The sequence below is a fragment of the Gopherus flavomarginatus genome, chromosome 1 (assembly GCF_025201925.1).
Source record: "Gopherus flavomarginatus isolate rGopFla2 chromosome 1, rGopFla2.mat.asm, whole genome shotgun sequence".
Classification (NCBI taxonomy): domain Eukaryota; kingdom Metazoa; phylum Chordata; order Testudines; family Testudinidae; genus Gopherus; species Gopherus flavomarginatus.
In genome coordinates this window covers 147,130,777-147,156,373 of record NC_066617.1, presented here as the reverse complement: position 1 = coordinate 147,156,373, position 25,597 = coordinate 147,130,777, and the positions used below count along the sequence as shown (strand labels likewise).

General features: G+C 40.6%; 1 protein-coding gene across 1 annotated transcript; it reads right to left on the bottom strand.

The window, feature by feature from the left end:
• Positions 1-457: 457 nt before the first annotated feature.
• On the bottom strand, positions 458-14,527 carry LOC127046927 (C-type lectin domain family 1 member A-like). The gene is made up of 8 exons (XM_050944611.1): positions 14,497-14,527; positions 14,090-14,185; positions 6,149-6,244; positions 5,636-5,728; positions 3,412-3,579; positions 2,300-2,451; positions 1,455-1,558; positions 458-840 (listed from the first exon to the last, which is right to left on the bottom strand). The coding sequence occupies exons 2-8, from the start codon at positions 14,181-14,183 to the stop codon at positions 723-725; spliced, it is 825 nt and encodes a 274-aa protein (XP_050800568.1). The 5' UTR covers positions 14,184-14,185; positions 14,497-14,527; the 3' UTR covers positions 458-722.
• Between the last annotated feature and the right edge of the window lie 11,070 nt (positions 14,528-25,597).

Below are 25,597 nucleotides of genomic sequence, written 5' to 3'. Positions count from 1 at the left end.
CGTGATGTTAGCTCTGGAGGCCTCCAGTTCAATCCTTGGATGTACCCAAGATTGCAGTTGCTATAAAATGGAAGCTGATCTGGGATTCAAACTGCTGTGAGCCTGAGACATGTGAGACAAGCTTGCTCTGTTCAAGGAAGTATATAACCCACTGTTCAGTGTGAGTGACACATACCCCTGTGTGCCCAACCCACAGAGCATGTGAGTGTGTTACAGCTGCCAGCTGGAGAGTTATTTCTCTGACTCAGGCTTGTAGCTCTAGACACCCACAGCTCAATCCCCAGTCACCGAGATGGTGATTCTCTTCCTCTCCCATTCCTCTTTTGTCTCTGTATGAGCCTCATTGATTGTATTTTGTTTGAATTTACATTGCAAGCTCTTTGGGACAATTTTTTTTTTCTGTAAAACACCCAGTACTCAAATAACACTCTATATTTTTTACAAAGTATTAATTAATATTTGCACTAATGACCTCTGAAATCAACTCTTATCAACCCAGATGGGAATGACAGTTATTCAGTATGGTGGGAGTGCTCTGGTTGACTGGAGAAGATTCCAGTTTGGGGTCTCTGCCCTGCTTCTTTACAGTCTGCTGTGTGTTTTATCACCTGAAACTGCAGCCCCTCAGTCTGAATGGTAACACAGCAAATTGAAGTGAGTTCTCTTTGTCTTTGGAACACCCTAGGATGTGTGTCTCGGATGCTGTGATCCTCAGGCTTCAGCTAATCAGCTCTCTTCATACAAATACAGCGATATGGTTGTGTACAATCATAGGAGGAGGCTTCTCCTGCATTCAGAAGTACACAGGACTCCCCAGGCTCTTTCTTCTTTACTTGCAACCTGGGGTGGAAAGCTACATTTAACACTCAGCATGCCATATTTGTAAAATCACAAACAGCGTCATTGCATTTGGCTGCCTAAATATTGAGGTTAACTTGTCTTACCCATTAATTTCACTTCTCAGAATAACATGTCCTGCAAGATGAGCTATGAAAGGCATTTCTTTGTGATTTGGAATTTTTTTTGGTGTGAGATTGTTAATTTAGCTGAGATGGTCTCTTGTTTTCTATTTACTGCAGTTTACTACAATTTAATGTTCAGGGGTAGGAGGGTGTTCTCTTCTTTTCCTCATAAAGTGTAATGGTAACATCACTCTTAGTCAATGTTTCAGCTTTGAAATGTCCCATTTTAGAATATTTGTGAATCTATATTCATTTGTAGCTTTGACAGAGTTACACCTACCACTGTAAATGTTATTCAATTGTTTTATTATGTTTATTGGTTTAGATGTAAACAATCGAAATAGTACCACTCCTTCCTATGAAAATTTGTAAAAGTGAAAAATACACAATAATTCTATACGTTCAGTAGCAATGCCAGAGTGCAAATTCTATAAGAAATGCACAAGGATGTAAAACACAAGTGAACAACTTCTAGATCTGCCAGAGACTTACAGGTCAGTGGAATAAGCTGTGCCATCCTCCCACATCCAGTTTGTAGCAGCTCCTGTACGGAATAGTCCAATCCAGTGAAAACATGCCAGTCTGTTTATGAAATCCTGTTTGGGAACAAGACTAAATCATTTACATCAATCCATATTGGTCGGTATATGGGTACCAGGGATGAGAATAAGGTTGATGTGTCCCAAACAGGACCAGTGTTTCGTAATGCCCATATATTTGCCAGTCACACCCCATTTTTTCTAAAATAGTTAGCCATAGATTTTATGAGATTTTTGCCCAACTTAATCAGCACCTGTCCCTCACAGGAAGAATCGCAGCTACATCCTGGCTGAGAAGAACTGATAGGATACCCTGAAGAACAAGTCAACATCAGCTAGGAGTATCACTAATGAGAGAGATGAGGAGTTCTCTTCCCAAGCAGCACAGACACTAACCCAACAGCATTTCCAGCCTCTGTTAAAGAGAGACAAAGCTTGATTTTATTCTCAGATTCATTTCATTGACTTCAGTGGAGAAAGTCCTGATTCACGATGGACTGAGAGGAGACTCAGACCCTAAGAAAGGACTCTGTGCCTTCCTCATGCTTTACACTCCCTTTTAATCATTCCTGAAGTCAGTGATAAAATTTGCATTCACTCCTTCTCTGGTGCCCAAAATCTGCCCAGTGTCTCTTAGGGACACAGCTCTGAATACAACACAAGCAGTTTAGAGGGTCATTTTACCCTGCCAGTATTATTTTTCATTTTATACCCATATCCCACTTCACCACCAGATGGATATTGGGCAAGTATAGTTTGGAAAATACAGGAAAATAAGGCAAAGGGTAAATTCCCTACCAGTTCTTCCTTGTTCTCTATCCTCAGCAGTCTGGAGCCCTGAGATGAGCAGTATTTTTGACTCTTCTGCCAGGAGCTCCTTTCATGTGTAAAATGGTAACACTTCCCTCTATGCTGTATCCAGCCCTCAGGGCAAGAGCTGCGTTTATCTCCTTGAAAAAGAGAGCAATACCAAACTGACATATTTCTCTATTGATGAGTGTGATGCAGTTTGATACTGAATGTCACTGTGTACTAGCTAGTGTGTATATTTCTAACTGGAATGTAGTTTTTCTCTTGCCAGCTAGGATGAAGCTGATGTTGGTGCCCGAAAAATACTTGGGTCAAGGCTCTTTTCTGAATCAGGCAGAGCAAGGACTTAACCCTGATTCTCCCTCATCCCACGTGAGACCCCTCAACATCAGGCTATTGGCTGCTCTGGGGTTTCTGTTTTTTCATGGAAAACTTTGAAAGGTCTCCGTTTATCCCAACATGAAATGGGAAAATTTTGAATTTTCAAAAGTGCTCATGGGACAGGAAACCTGTTTCCCATCCAGCTCCATTCAGATCACAATGAACAAGAAAGGTAATGAGAGCAATTGTGCAGGAGCTAGCAACAGTGAGATGCCTTTCTGAACAACTTGCTTCTGTTGCAGATGAGTCATCATCATCATGGCCTGGTTTTCAAAGTGATAGCAATGATAATGTTGACTAGGATAAAAATCTGATATCCCATCTAGCGCAGTGTCAGCGCTGTGGGAGGGAAGTGCATGAGGGTCTCTATGTGCAGCAGCCTATTTGTCTGTTGCATTTGTCAAAATCCCTCTGTTTATCAGTGTCTTTCCCTTGTACTGTTGAGAGATACAAGTTGGGAAGGAGCCACCCAGGTTCCCTTACTTTGAAGCTAGTGAGCCACGGATCATTGATTATGTCAACTATTAAGGACACCATATTTTTGCTAAGATTTGTTTGTGTCTTTCCATGTAATTAATATTTAGATGAGGCCCTTGTACATTTTTTGCACAGGGGCAGAAGTACCTTTTACTGTTAAGAAGGACAAGAAGAGCTGGATTCTGATTAAGCAACAATATTACCATAAAGGATATAAGAAAAGAGTGAGCTCTGATCGATACCTTCTCTATTCACAACTTTTGAGAGTTCTCTGTTATTGGCTTGGAGATCATCTCTTTGTTGCGTGCAGTTTTTCAGGGTTTCCTCCAACTGGGTGAAGTTTTTCAGAATAGCCTGTTTCTCGATAAGTTCCTCTTTCTGTCTTCTCACTTGAAGGGAAGCCTGGAGAACTTAAATCCACATCCCAAGAAATCAGTTAAAACAAAATTCAATACACTTATATAAATTGTTTGCCTTTTGCATTATAAGGATGCTAACAGTGATTTTGACAGTTGTCATTATAGCTTACATACTGGGGATTGAACTGAAGACCTTCTGAGCTAAAAAGCATGAACTGATACAATTCAAGTGCAAAGACCTAGTCTACCCTGGAAGGATAGGTCAACATAGATACAGTAGTCAGGAGTGTGAAAAAAATATTACCCCAAATCACGTAATTATACCAACTTAACCCCAGCACAGATACAGCTATGTAAATGAAAGAATGCTACGCAGCTACCATCATTTCAGGAGCAGTAGGTCAAGCCTATACTTCGGGGTTATGCCGGCATAGCTATGACAATTTAGCTATGCTGGTACAGTATCCATAGCATAGACATACCCAAAGATAGAAAGGTCACTAGTTATGTGCTGTAACAAGTCATATCCTCTGTGGATCAGCACACAAGGAGACATGTAACCCACACTCATTAGTGGGTTACACAATGTGGAATTTCAGTTTTATTCTGAAGTTAAAGGAATTAAGGAATTGGTGTAACACTGCTTTGCCATTTACAAAACAATCTCCATGGGTTTATAATCTGGCTAACAGAATATGTGCCAAAGACGTTTTTGTCAAAATGTCTTTTTGTTTAAATTTCCAGGCTAGCTGTTCTCATAATTTACACTGATATAAGTGAGAAGAAAATGACGGCCCCTTTCACATTTGAACTGGCAAACTGAGCAAAATTGAAAAATCAGGAAACCATTCAGAAGCACAAAATATGGAGCCACTCAGTTCTGTAGCATGATTAAAGCTGAATGGATCATTAATTTTTTGGTTTGGAGCTGAAAAATCTGGAACAAAAATTGATTACTTTTGAAACAAAACTTATTTTTTTCACTTTTTCTTGCCAAAACAAAACAAAACAAACAAACAAAAAATTAATTTCAGAGCTAAAGGCAGCCAAAATAAAATGAAAAAACTGAAACAAAACAAAAAAATTGAGGGTTGTGGTTCACTTCATTTTAAGAGTGTTTTTCAATCCAAAATTCTTTTTTTCAGTTCTTCCTTTAGTTTTGTTTTCAGGTATTTTTCATACTTTTCATTCTCAAATCATTGAAACAAACCATTTCAATTTTTTAAAAAAATATTTTTTTGCCCAAAACTATTTAACAAATTCTATCTAAATTCATGAATAGTTTCAGTGCACAGAAAAATGGATTTTTGGGCTAATAAAATATTCACTGAAAAAAATTCACCCAGTCCTAGTCATGATGCTGTTTCTAACCACATTTAAACTGTAGTCAGAGTTTCAAATCAACTTTAGTCTTAAATCAGAAGGACTCTTAGGACCACCCCTCTCCCTAGGAGTCAGAGCTGGAGCAGCAACACAAGACGTAGCTTCAAAGTGGTGTCTATATAGGTATTTGTAGAGCATTAGTGCAACCCCTGCTAGCCTTAGGGTATGTCTATGCTACCCACCGAATTGGCGGTTAGTGATCTATCAGGGATCGATTTATCGTGCCTCATCTAGACAATAAATTGATCCCCGAACGCACTCCCCGTCTACTCCGGAACTCCACCAGGGTGAGAGGCGGAAGCAGAGTCGATGGGGGAGCCGCAGATGTTGATCCTGTGCCTTGAAGACAGGCGGTAAGTCAGTCTAAGATACATGTACTTCAGCTAGGCTATTCTTGTGTGGCTGAATTTGTGTATCTTAGATCGATTCCCCATCCCCACCCCATTGTAGACCAGGCCTGAGTCTGTTGACCTGGGCTAAAAGGTTTGCTCCTGCTCATTCCAAAATGCTGTGTAGACACACCCTTAAAGGCATCTCAGCTTCTCACATGTTTTACTGGGAAAATTCAAATCTGAATACCAATTGTTTTTCACAAAGTAATGCAAACTATGACAGGGCCTCACTCATGCATTTACACATATCACTCAAATACTTATTAGACTATCCCTTCTAAATGTTATAATGGTTCAGATAATGGTTTGTTGCCTTCTTGGCAAATACATACACTTGGCACCCAAAACCCCTGTAGTTACTAGCAAAGCCAGGCAGAGAAGCCCCAGAATCATTGTAAGGAGCCATGGTGAAGATGGAGGAGAGTCTAACAGAAATAAGAGAGAAAATGAAAGATGATTGTATCTCTGGTATCAGGTCAGAGCTCTCAGCCACACCAGTTTACCAAAGCCAGAACCAACCTGTATGGAGATAAACCAATCCAATAATAATAGCTATTGGATACATGCTCAATAAATCTTGTGTGAATTGCGAAGACGTGGAGAAAACAGTCTCTCCTGTGAAGTCCAGATCTGTCACATCCCAATTTCTGCCCAGGCATAGGCACAGTGTGGTCCTAAGCGAGCTCCCATTAACATGCCATTTCCTTCCACAGTAGACAAAATTCTAATTTTATTGTTCCTTAAACATGAGGCCACAGGCAGCCGCTACACCAGAAGGAGGATGTTTGACTATAAACACTTTGATAAAAGAAAGTAAGGAGCCAGAAGCTCATAATGCATAATACCTTTGCTCTCTGCAGTTGTAGGTCTTTGTTTCCTCTGCTGCTTTGAAGGAGTGTGAAACTTCAGATCAGAGTAGGTTATTTCCTGCTCACTGGTTTCTGGATGGAAAGACAGTTCTATGAAATTGTCATCGCAGTAGGTGGGAACATAACTTCATAGATGTTAAGGCTAGAAGACACCATTATGAACAGCACGTCTGAGTTCCTGCATAATGTAACACAGACCATAGAACCTCACCCTGTAATTCCTTTTTCCAAGACTAATAACTTGTGGTTGAAATGGGCCATATCTTTTAGAAAGAGAGTAAATCTTCATTTAAAGACTCCAAATGGTGGAGAATTATCACATTCCTTGGTTACCTGTTCCACTGGTTAATTACACACATTGTTGAAAATTGTGTCAGATTTCCAAGTTGACTTTTAACAGAGGCCTGGTCTACACTACATGTTTAAACCGATTTTGGTAGCGTTAAACCAATTTAACCCTGCACCCGTCCACACAACGAGGCCCTTTATATCGATATAAAGGGCTCTTTAAACCGGTTTCTGTACTCCTCCCCGATGAGAGGAGTAGTGCTGAAATCAGTATTACCATATCGGATTAGGGTTAGTGTGGCCGCAAATTGATGGTACTGGCCTCTGGGCGGTATCCCGCAGTGCACCACTGTGACTGCTCTGGAAAGCAATCTGAACTCAGATGCACTGGCCAGGTAGACAGGAAAAGCCCCGCGAACTTTTGAATTTCATTTCCTGTTTGACCAGCGTGGAGCTCTGATCAGCATGGGTGGCGATGTAGTCCCAAATCCAAAAAGAGCTCCAGCATGGACTGTACGGGAGATACTGGATCTGATCACTGTATGGGGAGACAAATCTGTTCTATCAGAACTCCGTTACAGAAGATGAAATGCCAAAGCATTTGAAAAAAATCTCCAGGCTATGATACAGAGTCCACAGCACAGTGCTGTGTGACAGGCGTAATGGAAAGCCAAAGAATCAAATGCATGCTCATGGAGGAAGGGAGGGGGGACTGAGGACTCCAGCTATCCCACAGTCTCCGAAAAGTATTTGCATTCTTGTCTGAGCTCCCAATGCCTGTAGGGTCAAACACATTGTCCGGGGTGGTTCAGGATATATCTCGTCAATTTACCCTCTCTCCCCCCCGTGAAAGAAAAGGGGAAAAAATCGTTTCTTGACTTTTTTCAGAGTCACCATATGTCTACTGCATGCTGCTGGTAGATGCGGTGCCGCAGCACTGAACATCAGCATTCTCTCCCCTCCCTTCCCCGGTGGTAGACGGTACCATACAAAAGGACTGATAGCCGTCCTTGTCATCATCCCGTGAGTGCTCCTGGCTGGCCTCAGGTGAGGTCGGCTGGGGGCACCTGGGTAAAAATAGGAACAACTCCTGGTTATTCCCAGCAGATGGTACAGAACGGCTGGTAACCGTCCTCATCATAGCAACTGGGGGCTGAGCTCCATCAGCCCCCCCTTCATGTCTAAAGAAAAGATTCTGTACTGCCTGGACTATCATAGCAGTGGGATGCTGGGCTCCTCTCCCCACCACTGTTTAATGTCCTGCCTGGACTATCATAGCAGCTGGAGGCTGCCTCCCCCTCATTTTATCTCACTAAAGAGTCAGTGTTTCTTATTCCTGTATTCTTTATTACTTCATCACACAAATGGGGGGACCCTGCAATGGTAGCCCAAGAGGGTTGGGGGAGGAGGGAAGCAACAGGTGGGGTTGTTGCAGGGGCACCCCCTAGAATGGCATGCAGATCATCATTTCTGCAGGATCTGACACGGAGTGGCTATGGTCTCTGGTACACTGGTTCTCTAGTACACTTGCCCCATATTCTAGGCAGGACTGACTCTATTTTTAGATACAACATAAAGGAGGGAATGACCCGGGGGATCATTCCCATTTTTGTCTTTGCTCCCCCGGTCGACCTCAGTGAAGGTCAGCCAGGAGCAGCCATGACAGCAGCAAATGGTACAGAACGACTGATAACAGTCTCTGCTACCTTGCAAAGGCAAATGAATGCTGCTCTGTAGCACTGCAGTACCGCCTCTGTCAGCGGCATCCAGTACACATACGGTGACAGTGACAAAAGGCAAAACGGGCTCCATGGTTGCCATGCTATGTCCTCTGCCAGGACAATCCAAGGAAAAAGGACACAAAATGATTGTCTGCCGTTGCTTTCACGGAAGAGGGAACGAGTGAAGACATTTACCCAGAATCACCCACGACACTGTTTTTGCACCATCATGCATTGGGATCTCAACCCAGAACTCCAATGGGTGGGGGAGACTGTGGGAACTATGGGATAGCTACGGGATAGCTATCCACAGTGCAATGCTCCAGAAATCGACGCTAGCCTCGGTACACGGACGCACACCACCGAATTAATGTGCTTTGTGTGGCCACGTGCACTCAACTTTATACAATCTGTTTTACAAAACCAGTTTATGTAAAATCAGAATAATCCTGTAGTGTAGACGTACCCGGAGTCATCCAGTTAGGAAGCAGAAACAATACTGTGTGACTTAGGTGACTGATCACATTGATCCAATAGTGAAATATGAACAGTGAATTCTTGAAGCAGTAGCCACTACAAATAGTTGACAGCCTACTCCAAGCTTGGAACATATACTACACATTGAATAATTTCATATAGAAACCCATCTTTTAAAAATTGAAGCCTGTTCTCAGATAAGTCATGAACAGAACAAGGGGTGAATTCTCTGAGAATCAGATTTTTCAGTTGTGACTCATGTTGAGTTGTATCTTATTCTGTGAATATGAATAAGGAAAAGAACTAGAATCTGGCCCTGAACTTTTTTCCCCTTCAGTAATGGCCTAGTTAAACTGAGTAAAATTTAATAAGGACATCAGGATTTGACCCAAAGGCTGTAGCCAGTTAGAGTATGTCCATCCCGGACAGAAAGCACATAGTAAGGTGGTGAGTACAACATTTGTTTCTTATTATTTTCTGCTATCTTCAAAAAAACCTGACCTTTTGAAGCTACATCCTGAGGACAGGGCCATTGTTTGGGGATTGTCTGTTCTCAGAAACTGCAGATCAAACACTTGAGCTGTATAAAGTAAGAGTTGAACAGTCCAGTTAGGTATCTGGCTTCTGATCATAAAAACTGACATGAATTCGGGACCAAGAGTTTGAAAGCCTCACCCTGAGCGCTGTGTTGGAGCTGGGGGTGACCTCAGGTAACCTTTTAGCATGCATATAGGTTCTTTTATTGTTTTAAAATATGTTTTCTCTTTAATGCTTTTTCCCTAAGAATAAATACAGTTTGCTTTGTGAAGGTTGGTTGGTAACTGGAATACAGTTATAGCCCTTGTAAAAGAGTTAACTGCAGGTGCTGGTCCCCGATCAGACCTGCTGGGAAATCACAATGAGGTGCAGAGGTACTGCAAGCCTAACCCTCCAGAAGACTAGATGTGGTCTCTGCCTCAAGAGATGTGACATCTGGGAAGCCGAAATCTTCAGTGGGTGCCCTCAAGGAAGAGTTGGAGGAAGGTCAAAGATGTAGTTAAGCCTGGAACCTCTGGTCAGACAGCTCCTGCGCTGTTGAGGAGGATTAAAGGCCCAAGGAAGCACAGCAGTCAATTAGAGCAGAGGGAAACCTTCCCACAGGTGGGACCCTCCTTCCAGATGGTGCTGAGGTTACCTCTCACATTGAGGTTACCTCTCCGGGGGAGGGAACTCCAGTTGCTAGGGAAAGGCAGGTGTTAGTAATGGGAGATTCGATAATTAGAAACGTAGATAGCTGGGTTTGTGATGACCGAGAGAACCATATGGTGACTTGCCTGCTTGGTGCGAAGGTTGCGGATCTCTCGAGGCATCTAGACAGACTTATGTGTAGTGCTCTGGAGAAGCCGGTGGTCGTGGTACATATAGGTACCAATGACATAGGGAAGGGTAGGAGAGATGTCCTGGAAGCCAAATTTAGGCTGCTAAGGAAGAGACTGAAATCCAGGACCTCTATGGTAGCATTCTTAGAAATGCTTCCAGTTCCATGTGCAGGGCCAGGTAGGCAGACAGAGCTTCAGAGTCTCAATGTGTGGATGAGACGATGGTGTAGAGAGGAGGGGTTTACATTCATTAGGTACTGGGGAAACTTTTGGGATGGAGGAGCCTATACAGGAGAGATGGGCTCCACCTAAACCAAAGTGGAACTAAACTCTGGCACTAAACATTAAAAAGGTTGCAGAGCAGTTTTTAAACTAGGAGATGGGGGAAAGCCGACTGCTGCAGAGGAGCTTGTGGATCGGACACAGACTTCTCTCAGGGGAGAGTCTAATGATAGAGAATCTCCAGGTTATAGTCAGGAGCAGACGATGGAAGAGGATAATGTAAGGGCCAGATCAGATGATAAACAGTCACATAAAAAAGAATCTGACACACCAGAAAAGAGCAGACAAATAAACAGGGGCAAGTTTTTAAAGTGCTTGTACACAAATGCTAGAAATCTAAATAATAAGAATGGTGAACTAGAGTGCCTTGTGATAAAGGAGGATATTGATAAAAAAGGCATCACAGAAACCTGGTGGACTGAGAGTAATCAATGGGACACAATCAATCCAGGGTACAAAATATATCAGAAGGACAGAACAGGTCATGCGGGCAGAGGGTTAGGAATTGGCACTATATGTGAAAGAAAATGTAGATTCAAATGAAGTAAAAATCTTAAGCAAATCCACATGTTCCATAGAATCTCTATGGATAGAAATTTCATGCTCTAATAAAAATATAACATTAGGGATCTATTATCGACCACCTGACCAGGACAGTAATAGTGATGATGAAATGCTAAAGGAAATTAGAGAGGCTATCAAAATTAAGAACCTAATAATAGTGGGGGATTTCAATTATCCTCATATTGACTGGGAACATTTCACTTCAGGATGAAATACAGAGATAAAATTTCTCGATACTTTAAATGACTGCTTCATGGAGCAGCTGGTACGGGAACCCACAAGGGGAGAGGCAACTCTAGATTTAATCCTGAGTGGAGCGCAGGAGCTGGTCCAAGAGGTAACTATAACAGGACCGCTTGGAAACAGTGACCATAATACAATAGCATTCAACATCCCTGTTGTGGGAAGAACATCTCAACAGCCCAACACTGTGGCATTTAATTTCAAAAGGGGGAATTATGCAAAAATGAGGGGGTTAGTTAAACAGAAGTTAAAAGGTACAGTGACTAAAGTGAAATCCCTGCAAGCTGCATGGGAGCTTTTTAAAGACACCATAATAGAGGCCCAACTTCAATGGAGACCCCAAATTAAGAAACACAGTAAAAGAACTAGAAAAGAGCCACCGTGGCTTAACAACCATGTAAAAGAAGCAGTGAGAGATAAAAAGACTTCCTTTAAAAAGTGGAAGTCAAATCCTAGTGAGGCAAATAGAAAGGAGAATAAACACTGCCAAATTAAGTGCAAGAGTGTAATAAGAAAAGCCAAAAAGAGGAGTTTGAAGAACGGCTAGCCAAAAACTCCAAAGGCAATAACAAAATGTTTTTTAAGTACATCAGAAGCAGGAAGCCTGCGAAACAACCAGTGAAGCCCCTTGAAGGTCAAGATACAGAAGGAGCACTTAAAGACGATAAAGTAATTGCAGAGAAACTAAATGGATTCTTTGCTTCAGTCTTCACGGCTGAGGATGTTAGGAAGATTCCCAAACCTGAGCCAGCTTTTGTAGGTGACAGATCTGAGGAACTGCCACAGATTGAAATGTCACTAGAGGAGGTTTTGGAATTAATTGATAAACTCAATATTAACAAGTCACCGGGACCAGATGGCATTCACCCAAGAGTTCTGAAAGAACTCAAATGTGAAGTTGCGGAACTATTAACTAAGGTATGTAACCTATCCTTTAAATCGGCGTCGGTACCCAATGACTGGAAGTTAGCTAATGTAACACCAATATTTAAAAAGGGCTCTAGAGGTGATCCCAGCAATTACAGACCGGTAAGTCTAACGTCGGTACCGGGCAAATTAGTCAAAACAATAGTTAAGAATAAAATTGTCAGACACATAGAAAAACATAAACTGTTGAGCAATAGTCAACATGGTTTCTGTAAAGGGAAATCGTGTCTTACTAATCTATTAGAGTTCTTTGAAGGGGTCAACAAACATGTGAACAAGGGGGATCCAGTGGACATAGTGTACTTAGATTTCCAGAAAGCCTTTGACAAGGGCCCTCACCAAAGGCTCTTACATAAATTAAGCTGTCATGGGATAAAAGGGAAGGTCCTTTCATGGATTAAGAACTGGTTAAAAGACAGGGAACAAAGAGTAGGAATTAATGGTAAATTCTCAGAATGGGTCAGTCCTAGGACCAATCCTATTCAACTTATTCATAAATGATCTAGAGAAAGGGGTAAACAGTGAGGTGGCAAAGTTTGCAGATGATACTAAACTGCTCAAGAAGTTAAGATCAAAGAAGACTGTGAAGAACTTCAAAAAGATCTCACAAAACTAAGTGATTGCGCAACAAAATGGCAAATGAAATTTAACGTGGATAAATGTAAAGTAATGCACACTGGAAAAAATAACCCCAACTATACATACAATATGATGGGGGCTAATTTACCTACAATGAGTCAGGAAAAAGATCTTGGAGTCATCGAGGACAGTTCGCTGAAGATGTCCACACAGTGTGCAGAGGCGGTCAAAAAAGCAAACAGGATGTTAGGAAGGGATAGAGAATAAGACTGAAAATATATTATTGCCCTTATATAAATCCATGGTACGCCCACATTTCGAATACTGTGTACAAATGTGGTCTCCTCACCTCAAAAAAGATATACTTACACTAGAAAAGGTTCAGAAAAGGGCAACTAAAATGATTAGGGGATTGGAGAGGGTCCCGTATGAGGAAAAATGAAAGAGACTAGGACTCTTCAGCTTGGAAAAGAGGAGACTAAGGAGGAATATGATAGAGGTATATAAAATCATGAGTGATGTGGAGAAAGTGAATAAGGAAAAGGTTTTTACTTATTCCCATAATATAAGAACTAGGGGTCATCAAATGAATTTAATAGGCAGCAGGTTTAAAACAAATAAAAGGAAGCTCTTCACGCAGCGCACAGTCAACTTGTAGAACTCCTTACCTGAGGAGGTTGTGAAAGCTAGGACTATAACAGCATTTAAAAGAGAACTGGATACATTCATGGTTGTTAAGTCCATAAATGGCTATTAGCCAGGATGGGTAAGGAATGGTGTCCCTAGCCTCTGTTTGTCAGAGGATGGAGATGGATGGCAGGAGAGAGATCACTTGATCATTGCCTGTTAGATTCACTTCCTCTGGGGCACTTGGCATTGGCAACTGTCAGTAGACAGATACTGGGCTAGATGGACCTTTTGTCTGACCCAGTACGGCCGTTCTTATGTTCTTACGTAACAAGTCAATGCTTATGCTCAGGTCCAAGAGACCTGGCTCCAAAGCTTTGCTGACTGGCAGAAAGATTCCTGGTGAGGTTGCAGGCCATGAAAGTTCTAGAAAACCTGAACAGGGAACTCAAGATATAAAATATTGGCTCACAGACCAATCCACCCAGGCACCTTCTCCTATAGACCAACTGGGGTCAGCTGACCTGTCACACGCAAACTAGTCTCTTCCCTCATAAAGGGCCAGTACCACTCTGTGACACAAGGGTTTATTACTTCATAATAAAATAATTGTGTTCCAGGGCTTTGTAGGCACAAAGCTAACTCCTTTCCATACCTGGAGGGCTGCTTTATATCACACAGACTGACACAAAACTAACAAAATAGTTTTACTGGCATTTGAGAAAAAACTCTGACACAGATTCTTGATGTATAACATTAGGATTTGTAGTATAAAGTTCAAGAAGCGGAGTTGAGTGGGGCTAAAAGCATAATGTTAGACATAGATTCAGGAGATTATAAATATACAGTACCTATGATCCTGGTGTGCTTTGGTCTTTGTTTTCTCTTCTGCTCTGCAGGAGTATGAAATCTGAGGTCCATATAGGTCACTGACTGATCACTCATTTCTGATGGGTTATGGGATAGAAATTCCAGAGATGGGGTTAGTGAACTGAGATGAACATTAGGATTTGTACTTCAATGAAATGAGCTTTTAGTGCCAGTAAGAGGAACAACATGAACAGGAGCAATGTAACAGGACAGCTGCTCAGTGGCTCAGTATGAGGGCTCCTGCTTTGCTCTCGGACACTTAACTCCCACATAACAAAGGCCACAAGAAACATATTCTACCATTTATGGCTAGCTAGGCCACTCCATCTCATCCCGGTGGGTGATGATTTGGCTCACATATACAAACTTTTATCTTACATATACACACCTGGCTGGTCTTGAAATGGTCTGTCTCTGGGCATGAAGCCATCAGCCTAGGGACACTCCAACAACTACAGAATGATGCAGCATGTCTCCTCAGCAACACAGGCTACTGCAAGCACCTCACACCAGTCCTCCACTCACTGTAATGGCTCCCTATAGAATGCCAGGTCAAATTAAAGATCTCAGTCCCTATCTTTATGGTGCTCGGTGCTGGCCCCACAATACCAAAGAGATTGCCTACAGCTCCAGAATCCGGCCATGTGACCAACAACTCTGCTTCTTTGGCACAATGGAACTTTTTACCACAAGGACAAAACTTGTCTATACAGGAGATGGAGCTTTTTCGGGGCCAGTCTGGGATCATGGAGCAAACTTTCACAGGAATTAAGAATCACCTCAAATATCACCATCTTCTGCTACAAGTGCAAGGCGCACTTTGTCTTGGCTAAAGAAAACATATAATACAGAGCACATATAATTTATTTTAAAAGAAAACAACCCCACCTCCTCCAAACTACACTTTTCACACAATTTCCCCCAATGCAGGGAGAAGAAAAGTACAAACTGTGATAGATGTTAGTCACCTCCCTTAGCGCACCTCTGAAAGGTACTCAGATATATGGTGATAAGGGTTGCATAAGAACGTGAAGAAGAGAGCACTTTCTCTCCTTCTGATACTGGTAACTGCCTGTATTTATACAAAAAAAATGTAAATATTATAGAATGATGCAGGCCCTACCTAATTATGGATGCAATTTAGTTTCCATTAGAAGTTCAATTTTGGTGTGCTACATAAATCAACGAAAAGACAACTTTGACTTAAAATTGATACGAGAAAACTTGGTCCAAGGTAAAAAAAATTCTGCAAAATTTGAAGTGATTTGAAACAAGTTATTGGTCAGATTTCTACCCTAAAAATATCTTTTTTCATTACACTTCAGATATTCTTGTAGACATTTTCTTTTTGCCATGTAATTAAAAAAACATAAATAAATAAAATTTAATTTACTAGACTCCCCTAGAGATCAAATAACTGCTGGCAATTGCTGCTCATTTAAAAAAAACAGTTGATAGCCCATTTCTTTGCAAGGGAAGAGCTCACAGTGAAACCTGATTACTGAGGACCTTTGTCAATGAGGGAAAAGAAATTTTTCACTGAAAGTCACACAAAGGGAAATGCTAAATTCCCTAGAGTTTGCTGATAGAGCCAGCTGAAGATGTTCCATCATAAATTTTTTGTAATGATAAATTGTGGGTTTGACCGAACATAAACATTTGAGGGAAGGATCTTCTTTTCTTTTCTTTTTTTTAGGAAGAAAACTCAAAATCCAATCCTCAAAATTTTCATCCATGCACAAAAAATTTGGGGCAAAAAACTGACAAAACACAAAACCAATAGTACAAATAAACATTTTCAGACAAAAACTAAAAATGTTTTGGTTTTTCCATTAATAGTCAAAACTTTCCATCGAAAAAATCCCACTTTCCAAAAATCCCACTGGTCTATTTGTGGAGATTTCTCCTCTTTTGCAGAACTCTGTAGAGGAATGTCCCCTCCCCATTCTCCACATAAGCTTCCTGTTCTAGCCCATTATCCCCTTCTCCTTATCACTTCAGCACTGGATCTCTGATACCTATAGGAAGGAAGACATGCTCCTTGTATGTCAGAGGAAATATGAACATGGGAAGGGAACCTGAAGAAAGCAGGAGGAACTGATGGGGAGAGAAATCAAAACAGCACTCCCCATTCCTGTAGTCCTAGTGAGATCTGAGACCTATAGCAAAGGAGAACACCTAAGAAACCTTCTGAAAATCACTGGATCCACTTTCAAGTTTCTGCATTTCCTGGGGTTCCTGAGTGTGATGTTTGTTTTATCTGAGGTTAGTTTAATTCTAATGTTCTTGAAAGGCTATATACATACTGTGTCCCTGCAATTTTAACTTCACCTTAACAAAGTTCTTGTGTGAAACTGAATGTACTTTGGTTACCTCCATGTTTACTCAAAGGATGTTGAAGAACAAGCAACTAAAACACTTTTTTATTTTTATTGAAAAAGATAAACTACATGTTTTAAACCACATATTTTACTGTATAAATCCTTGTGCTTCTTCATGGAATGTTAAAGAAACTACTTATAGCTTGACTCATGTCAGAAGAAGCCGGGAAGAGATACTTACAAGGAGATGACACGTACAGTCATGGTACTGTATATCAGAGGACAGCCTTCTAGCACTCTAGAAGTGCTGTGCTTTCTCCTTAAAATACTTTGTGTAAATTTCAGAGCCTCTAAACTATGAATTAATTAATTAATTAATTAAAGGAAATTCAGATAAAATTTAACAAAAGAACTGACTGATGAGGAAAGATTAAGGGCTTGATGTAAGAACTGCAGAAAAACCCTAACTCCCATGGAACTTAATGAAAGTTGTGTGTTGTTTAACGATCACTAAGGGGCCTATCATCACTGAGAAAAGAAAGAAAGTAAAATCACTAGAGATGGCATGGATGCTACTTAAACATTAATAGAGTCTCAGAGAATACTCATACTATTAAACAAAAAAAGAACCAGAAAGGCAAGGAATAAGCCAATATGGCTACATGGTAGGATTCAACAGGCAATTCAAGCCAAAGAGAGTTACTTCAAAATTTGGAAATCTGACTCTGCTGAAGGCAATAAAGAGGATCATAAATTACAGCAGGGAATAAGTAAGAATAAAAGAAGAATCAAAATGCATTTGGAAGAGCAAATAGCTAAAGGTGTAAAAACAAACAAGAGATTCTTTAAGTCTAGCAGAAGCAGAAAGCCTATAAAAGAATCTGTGGGTCTGCTGAATAATCAGCAGTTATAGGGAGTGATTAAGAATGAGAAATGATTTCTTTGCATCAGTCTTCACCACAGAGGATGTGAGGGGGAAATTACTACCCTGACCTGCCATTTTCTGGGAACAGAGATTGAACTGTGGCAAGAAGTGGTGCTGGGGCCACCTAATTATTTATAAATCAGTAAGTCACCAGCCTAGATGGTACATCTCAGAGTTCTGAAGGAGCCCAGGTATGAATTACCTGAGCAGCTGCTAACAACAATATGCTGTCTTATTAAAAACAGATAATTTGAGGGTAGTAAATGTTGTACCTATATTTGAAAAAGGCTTTAGGGGAGCTCCAGGAAAATATAAATCAGCATGCCTTATATCTGTAGCTGGTAAATTGCTTGTAAAGATATATAAAACAATAACAAAACATGTGGAAGATCATGATATGATAGGATCTAACCAGCACAGATTCTGCAAAGGATAATCATGTTTCATGAATCTTCTAGAATTCTTTAAGAGAACCAGCTGGCATAATCTCTGTAGACTTTAAAAAGGGCTTTGAGAACGTCCTACACAAGAGGTTAAGTCGTCATGGGGTGAGAGGCACAATGTAGTAATGGATCAAAAACTGGGTGCAAGGCAGAAAGCAGAGTAGAAGTAAATAATCACTTTTCATCTCAGAAAAAGGTTAACATTGGGGGCCTCAAGGTTTCCTACAAGATCTCATGTTGTAGAATGTGTCTTAAGTCAGTTAAATCCTGAAAAATTTAAAACTGGACTGGACACAGCCTTGTAAGGTAGACTGCAGAGAAAAAGTTCTTCACTGAAGGGTGATAAGACATCTTAATTCTATGTCTTTCCATCTTCCTTTTCTATATGTCATAAAACAGTTTTCATTCAGAATAATTATTTACAGATATCCTTTGCACTTGGCCCCTAAGAGGCACCAGCTGGAAGGTATGAAACAAAAATTTGCTTCCCTAGTTGTCCATTGCATATAAATTGCATAGAATTGTAGTGTTAGTAACTAGTCTTGTGAATTGCAGATCTCCTTCATTGCCTGCTGACTTTCATAAGGATTTCAGAGCAGATTAAGGGTTATTCAGCATCTCCAAGAATCCAGTCACTACTATCCGTAGTTCTGTAATCTTTTAGAATTTGATTTAAGTCATATTTAATGGCCATGCTAGAGTTCAGTGAATCATAGACATTTGAGGTGTAAAAGATACCACAATCTAGCTGTAATTCATTTAGGGTAATATTTTCAAAAGTGTCTTTGTCATTGAAAGTCAATGAGAGTTAGGCTCCTAGATTCCTAAGTCTCAATGAATATTTAACTTAGACTCTTGAAGTCACTTATGACCAGATTTTCAAAAGGTATGTAGGCACCTAAAGAAGTAGATAGGCACCTAAAAGGATTTTGAAAAGCACCCAGGCACATAATTCTCATGGGAGTTAGGTGCCTAGATGCTTTTCAAAATCCTATTAGATGCCTACCTACTTGTATAGATGCCTTTGGAAAAATGTTACCCCTAGTCTATTCCTTTGGTCAATATAAGATTGTCTCTATGGTATGAGAGGTAGGATTAAAATAACATTAATATAAGAAAAAAAACGTAAGGGCAAAAAAGCAATTAGTTAAAAAGAAAGTAGGCAAGGGCAAATGGAGAGCAAAACCAGACAAAAAGTCAAGACTTACAAACCCTATGAAAACACAGAGATAAATAGGGAAATCTTAGAAAGGAACCAATATTACAGAAGAAAGGAGTGCAGGGAAAGAAACATGACATTTGAACACTTCTCTCTTTCCCTCCTCTCTAATTAGACTACATGGGCTACAGGGCAAGGAATTCTCTTTTTCTCTCTGGAATCTTTCCTGCAGATCAGTGATTTTATATAAATAATCAATAGTGATTAAATTTTGACAATTTTTTTTTCAAAATTAAAACAAATGAGGTTTTTTTTATTTTTCATATTTCCCCCTCTCCCATTTTTCAATCACCTAAAAATTTCAATTACATTCAAAATTTTGCAAAACAAAAACAAAACTTTCCACAAAAATATTTGTCTCCCTTTTGGGGACCAAGTCTAGTACCTATATCTATAGGGCCTTATCCTACAATGTACAATGCATGGAAGGACTGCTGTGCTTGCATGGAGCTCCATTAAAATTATCTAGGCTGTGCCAGGGTTGTGGCAGTCACCCATACATTATACATTGCAGTATCATAGCCACCGAGTCCAATTCTGCAACAGGCTGAGCACCCTCAACTCGCATTGACTTCATCACCTCACAGTGCTTGATCATATTTCCACATGCTTTCTCCCATGTTGTTTGATACAGTTTAGTCTCAGTCTGTAAGAGGGGGGAAATGTCACCTCAGACATTAAATAAATACTAGACTATAATTGCAAGACTTCCCAATGCAGTTTGTATTAAATTTCATCCAAGGAAAAAATAATATAATGTATACACATATATATATCTATAGATATATTTCATTATAGCCACTGCTATTCATCTCCTGAATTACAGAACGGGTAAGAGAGATAATCTATAGCAATTACCTTAGTAAGAAGGAAAGCCCCTGGAGAAAAACTGGTATTACCTTTGTTGTGTTGGAAGGTTTACAAGCCAGGTTTTGAATCTTCTACTCTCCTTGTCTTTGCCCACAGAGAGAGAGATGGGCAGTGTGATCTCACCATTCGAGTGTCCTGTTATGAGAGGGACAGCACCAGCCAAGAGAGGGATAATTATTTGTTCAGCAGTGTTCCGGCTGAAACTGCACAGGAAGCGCTCTTGTAGCTGATTAGAGAGGCACGGCCCTTGTCCAAAAGCACTGAGAACAAAGAGACTTTCCTCTTCAGATGGCTGAACCAACACTGAAAACACCTGTTGTTTTAACTTCAAAAGCTACTTGGTGTTACTGAAATTCTGAAGCTCAGTAACTTTCAGAACAAATACTCAACTGAAGTCCAAGCACATACTCTCCTTGCTTTAGTTCTTGGATGGGACCTTTCATGTTTCCTCTCCAAAGCCATAGATGTCAACAGAAGGATTCCCACTGATTTCAGCGGTCTTTGGTTTGGGGCCCAAACAGGACTCACCACCATCAACATCAGAATTCTTGGTTTCAGCATCTTCCACCCCACAAGCAGCTTCCTATTTGGTAGTCAAGCATGGAAAGTGAGAAGATGGAAGCAACCTTTAGCTTGGCTGAATGGGTAGATTCTGGGATATATTGCCTATTAGTGACATTGCATCAAGTCAGGAATCCAGCCTTCTCCGAATTTAGCCCTTAGAGTTGGAAAGACACAAGAAGAACTTTGGATGAAGCCTTTCATTTTTGACATTTTTGAGTCTCTAGTGGTATGGATTGTGGTCTCTGCTACATCTCTCAGCTCTGAGAATGTGCAAGAAAATGCAAAACAGATGTTCACATCTGGAAAAGGGGCAGTGATAGGTGATGATGATGATGATTTAAGAAGTGCTAACAGTGTCAGAGCCCTGTACAAGACACAGACATAGACATAGAAACAAACCTTGCCCTGAGGTGCTCACAAGCTAAACTCAAATGAGACATAGAACACACAGGAAGGCCCAGAGGAAGTCTTTATCTTGGAGATTTGGAGACTGTTTCTGTGGGGGAAAACAGTGAACCAAATTCTGCTGTCACTTATACTGGTGCAAGTGAGTAGTATTTCCACGCATGTCAGTGATATTTAGCTCAGTCCTCCAAGGAAGGTGTCATATGAGAGCTGGCTAGCTCATTACACAATACACACTTCATAGTCATAGCTGCAAGAAAAGTAGCAGACACAAAAGCAATGGAACATGAAATTTTAGGCTCTTCTCACAATATTTTTCTGTTTTGCAAAAAATCGAAACATTTGTTTGCTGGAAAAGAACCCTGAAAATGGCAGCTTGAACCTTGAAGTTAGTAGCTGTTTCCATTGCAAGTAGCTTGAACTATAAAACGGAAACTGCTAATCTCAACCCAATGCCTTGCAGAAAACCATTTGCTTTAAAAAACAGCAACCACAGCTTAGCTCAGCTACTTTGAGGTGTGAACTTCAATATTTAACTGGACTATTTTAAGGCTAAAGATACTAAGAAATGAAATCTTCAAAATGAACATTTTGGTCATGTCCAGGCACCTTTAAAACAACTAAATCTGTATTAAATCAAACCCAATGGGTCAAATCCATCTTTAGTGGAGGAGTCAAGAGAGGATTAGACCTTTATATGGCTAATTCTGTCAACTGCCACCACTGAGAACAGCCTAGCTTCATCCAGTTTGGAACCCCCCACTTCACGTAGTTGAAGGCTGCTATCAAATCCCCCTTACTCTTCTCTTCTGCAAACTAAGCCCAGTTCCCTCAGCCTCTCTGCATAAGTCATGTGCCTCAGCCCCCTAATCATTTTCATTGCCCTCCACTGGACTCTCTCCAATTTGTCCACATCCTTTCTGTAGTGGGGGGCCCAAAACTGGACGCAATACTCCAGATGTGCCCTCACAAGTGCTGAATAGAGGGAAATAATCACTTCCCTCGATCTGCTGGCAATGCTCCTACTAATGCAGCCCAATATGCAATTAGCCTTTTTGACAAGAAGGGCACACTGTTGATTCATATCCAGCTTTTTGTCTACTGTAATCCTCAGATCCTTTTCTGCAGAACTGCCACTTAACCAGTCAGTTTCCAGCCTGTAAAAGTGCATGGGATTCTTCCATCCTAAAGTACAGGACTCTGCACTTGTCCTTGTTGAACCTCATCAGATTTTTTTCGGCCCAATCCTCCAATTTGTCTAGGTCACTGTGAACCCTATCCCTACCCTCCATCTTATCTACCTCTCCCCCAGCTTAGTGTCATCCATGAACTTGCTGAGGGTGCAATCCATCCCATCATCTAGATCATTAATAAAGATGTTGAACAAAACTGGCCCCAGGGCTGACCCCTGGGACACTCTGCTTGATACTGGCTGTCAACTAGACATCAAGCCATTGATCACTACCAGTTGAGCCTGATGATCTAGCCAGCTTTCTATCCACTTTATAATTCATTCATCCAATCCATACTTCTTTAACTTGCTGGCAAGAATACTGTGGGTGACCATATCAAAAGCTTTGCTAAAATCAAAGTATATCATGTCCACCGCTTTCCCCATATCCACAGAGCCAGTTATCTCATCATAGAAGGCAATCAGGTTGGTCAGCCATGACTTGCCCTTGGTGAATCCATGTTGACTGTTTCTGTTCACCTTCCTCTCCTCCAAGTCCTTCAAAATGGATTCCTTGAGGACCTGCTCCATAATTTTCTGGGAACAGAGGTAAGGCTGACCAGTCTGTAGTTCTCCAGATTCTCCTTCTTCCCTTTTTTAAAGATGGGCACTATATTTGCCTTTTTCCAGCTGTCCGGGACCTACCCCAATTACCACAAGTCATCAAAGATAATGGCCAATGACTCTGCAATCACATTAGCCATCAGTCCCCGCTGCAGCCATGGTAACTGACAGCTCCAGTCCCTGCTGCAGCAACAGGGGTTAAAGCTGAAGAAGTGACGGATGTTCATTAAAGAATAGGTGCATTACCACCTATTGCATCATTGATGCAATGATGATTGATGATGATAAGAGCTGGCTATGTGTCTTTCCATCACTGTGTCTGGAGGAACACAGCAAGTTCATTCACCAACTAAGTTACTATGCCAATATTGTTATATATGGTTTATGTGTGAAGCCAAAACTATTTACAACTCATATGACTAATAAGATAATATATTTCAGTGGGTCCTTCTTGCCCCATAATTGCTGTGACAGTTATCCCTTATAAGTGTCCCACGTTTTTATATGCTTAGTTCTGAGACTATCTGGAGTTCTATGGACATAGAGGCACTCAGAATGATTAAATACAGTCTAACACACAGAATTCGTGAACAGGGTTACTTATTGGTCAAGAAATAGTGTTCAGAGCTTTGGAATTGAACATAATCTTTGTTAATATCCTAAAGATTCTAAAGAATAGTTAATATATAAATGAATCAAACATATAGACAGTAAAGGACTAGAAGGGTCAATATTAACTAACAGATACTACAAATAACTAGCTACAAATAAATTTAGGCTGGAAATTAGATTTCTAACCATCAGAAGGGTGAAATTCTAGAACAGCCTCCCAGTAGAAGCAATAGGAGCAAACAACTTGACAGAACAAGAAGCAATGGTCTCAAGTTGTAGTGCGGGAGGTCTAGGTTGGATATTAGGAAACACTGCTTCAGTAGGAGGGTGGTGAAGCACTGGAATGTGTTACCTAGGGAGGTGGTAGAATCTCCATCCTTAGAGGTTTTTAAGGCCTGGCTTGACAAAGCCTTGGCTGGGATGATTTAGTTGGTGTTGGTCCTGCTTTGAGCAGGGAATTGAACTAGATCACCTCCTGAGGTCTCTTCCAACCCTATGATTCTATGAACTTAACTGGTTTTAAGATAGAACTTGATTTATTTATGAACAGAATTATATGAATGTGGGGAAGGGGTGTTTATCTGTGGCAGGAGGCAACTGGATTTGATAACCCAAGAGGTCCCTTCCAGTCCTATGTTTATAATCATTTCACAGGGTTTCTTTCTATTAGAGCTGATAGACTATTTATTGATTTGTTAAAGGCTGCTACAGTGGCAAAAGTTTAAGAAAATATTCAGTCAAACACAGATTTAGAAACATAATAGTACAATTGGTTTTAAAAGTCCATTTCTGTTCCTGTGATGTTATTAAAGATTGCCTCAATGCTGGCAGTTACTGCTTCAGCTGTCACCAGCTGACATGGGCTGCCACTCCTTCTGCTTACATAACATTTTGAAAACCAGGGGCAGGGTGATACTTAGTAAAAAGGCCAGAAAATCTTCTGGTGGTGGGAGGAGAAATGAGAAATGAGAATGGAAGGGCTCACATTTCTGGCAACTACCTTCATCCTCAATAGAGTTAGTATTTCCTGTGGACATCACGCAAGTTACACTAGTTCAATTATAATCATTCATACCTAACACACATACTAGAACTGAATTGCATAAAGTTGTTCAAAACTGTTCTTTTCTGAGCTACAAATAGACCAAAAAGCTGCTGCTTCTGTTTTTTTGACCAAGTTAGATGTGAGTCTTCAATAGGGCTTAGAGGCTGGGGTTTTCAAAGAGCTGAGGGCTTGTCTTGACACAGAAGTCACACCAGTATAAGATTTGTCAGTCCATTGCTACCAAAAAAATATATTAGAGTGCATTTCCACTGTGCAGCATCTGTGTTTGTGCCCACACAGAATCATGTTAATGTCCCTGAAACCAAGCTGTACTGTGGGTTCATATCCCAGTGTCCTCTAAAACACTTGAACATTCACTGTATTATAGCATTTTTTTCGGTGAATTGTTGGATACCCACAATGCCTTCTGGAATACCTGCTGGTGTGATAGGAAATTGTGGATTCATGGAGTCAACTGCCCAAAATTCCTTCTGACCTATCCATGGTTCACCTCTTTCATGCCCTTTCTGAACTGCACACTTTAAACATATTGGAGGAGAAAAGGAATGCTGCACTCCTGTCAGCCAGGATGGAAAGTATAATCCTGTCCTACTTGACAGGACACAGGAGGCAGGTAAACTCAACAGAGGACTTAAAGGCAGAGGGTGAGCACCTGTTCCTTGAGCAACTGCATACAGTCAAGAAGTGGGTAGCTATCTCAATAGGGAAATTTGCAACCCTATTCTGATTACCCACTAATTGGTAGCAATTTGGCATTGGGGACTCCTTTGACAATCCCATCCTGTATAAATAGAAGGCTTGCTGCCACTCTGACCATGAAGATGGGAGTTGACTGATATCTTTGTGCATGTTCAGTGAATTGGGTACTAGGGCCATAGATTTTTTAAAAGAAAACCTGAATCTGGGAATATCTTTTTTCCTATTTATCACCAAAATCAACTTGAAATATTAAGAATTGGTTGTCTAATTCTAAGTAAAGTTGTGTGAAAATTTTGAGAATTCGTTGTTATTTAACAATTCACAAAAGTTTCCAGTATACTTCCAGCTCTTAATCATTTTTTGCAAACGTTTAATATTTGTTTGGTAAAATTGCACTATATCTTTAAGGAGCACACTTTAGCCATATCCTTAACACTTGTATAGTGCTGCCTACTGTGTTCTGAGCTGACAATTTAACTCTGCTTGTTAATATGTTTAAGGAACTTAGTTTTATTTTCTCATAATACAAAAAAAAATCTAATATACAGAACAAAATTCCACCCTGATGTC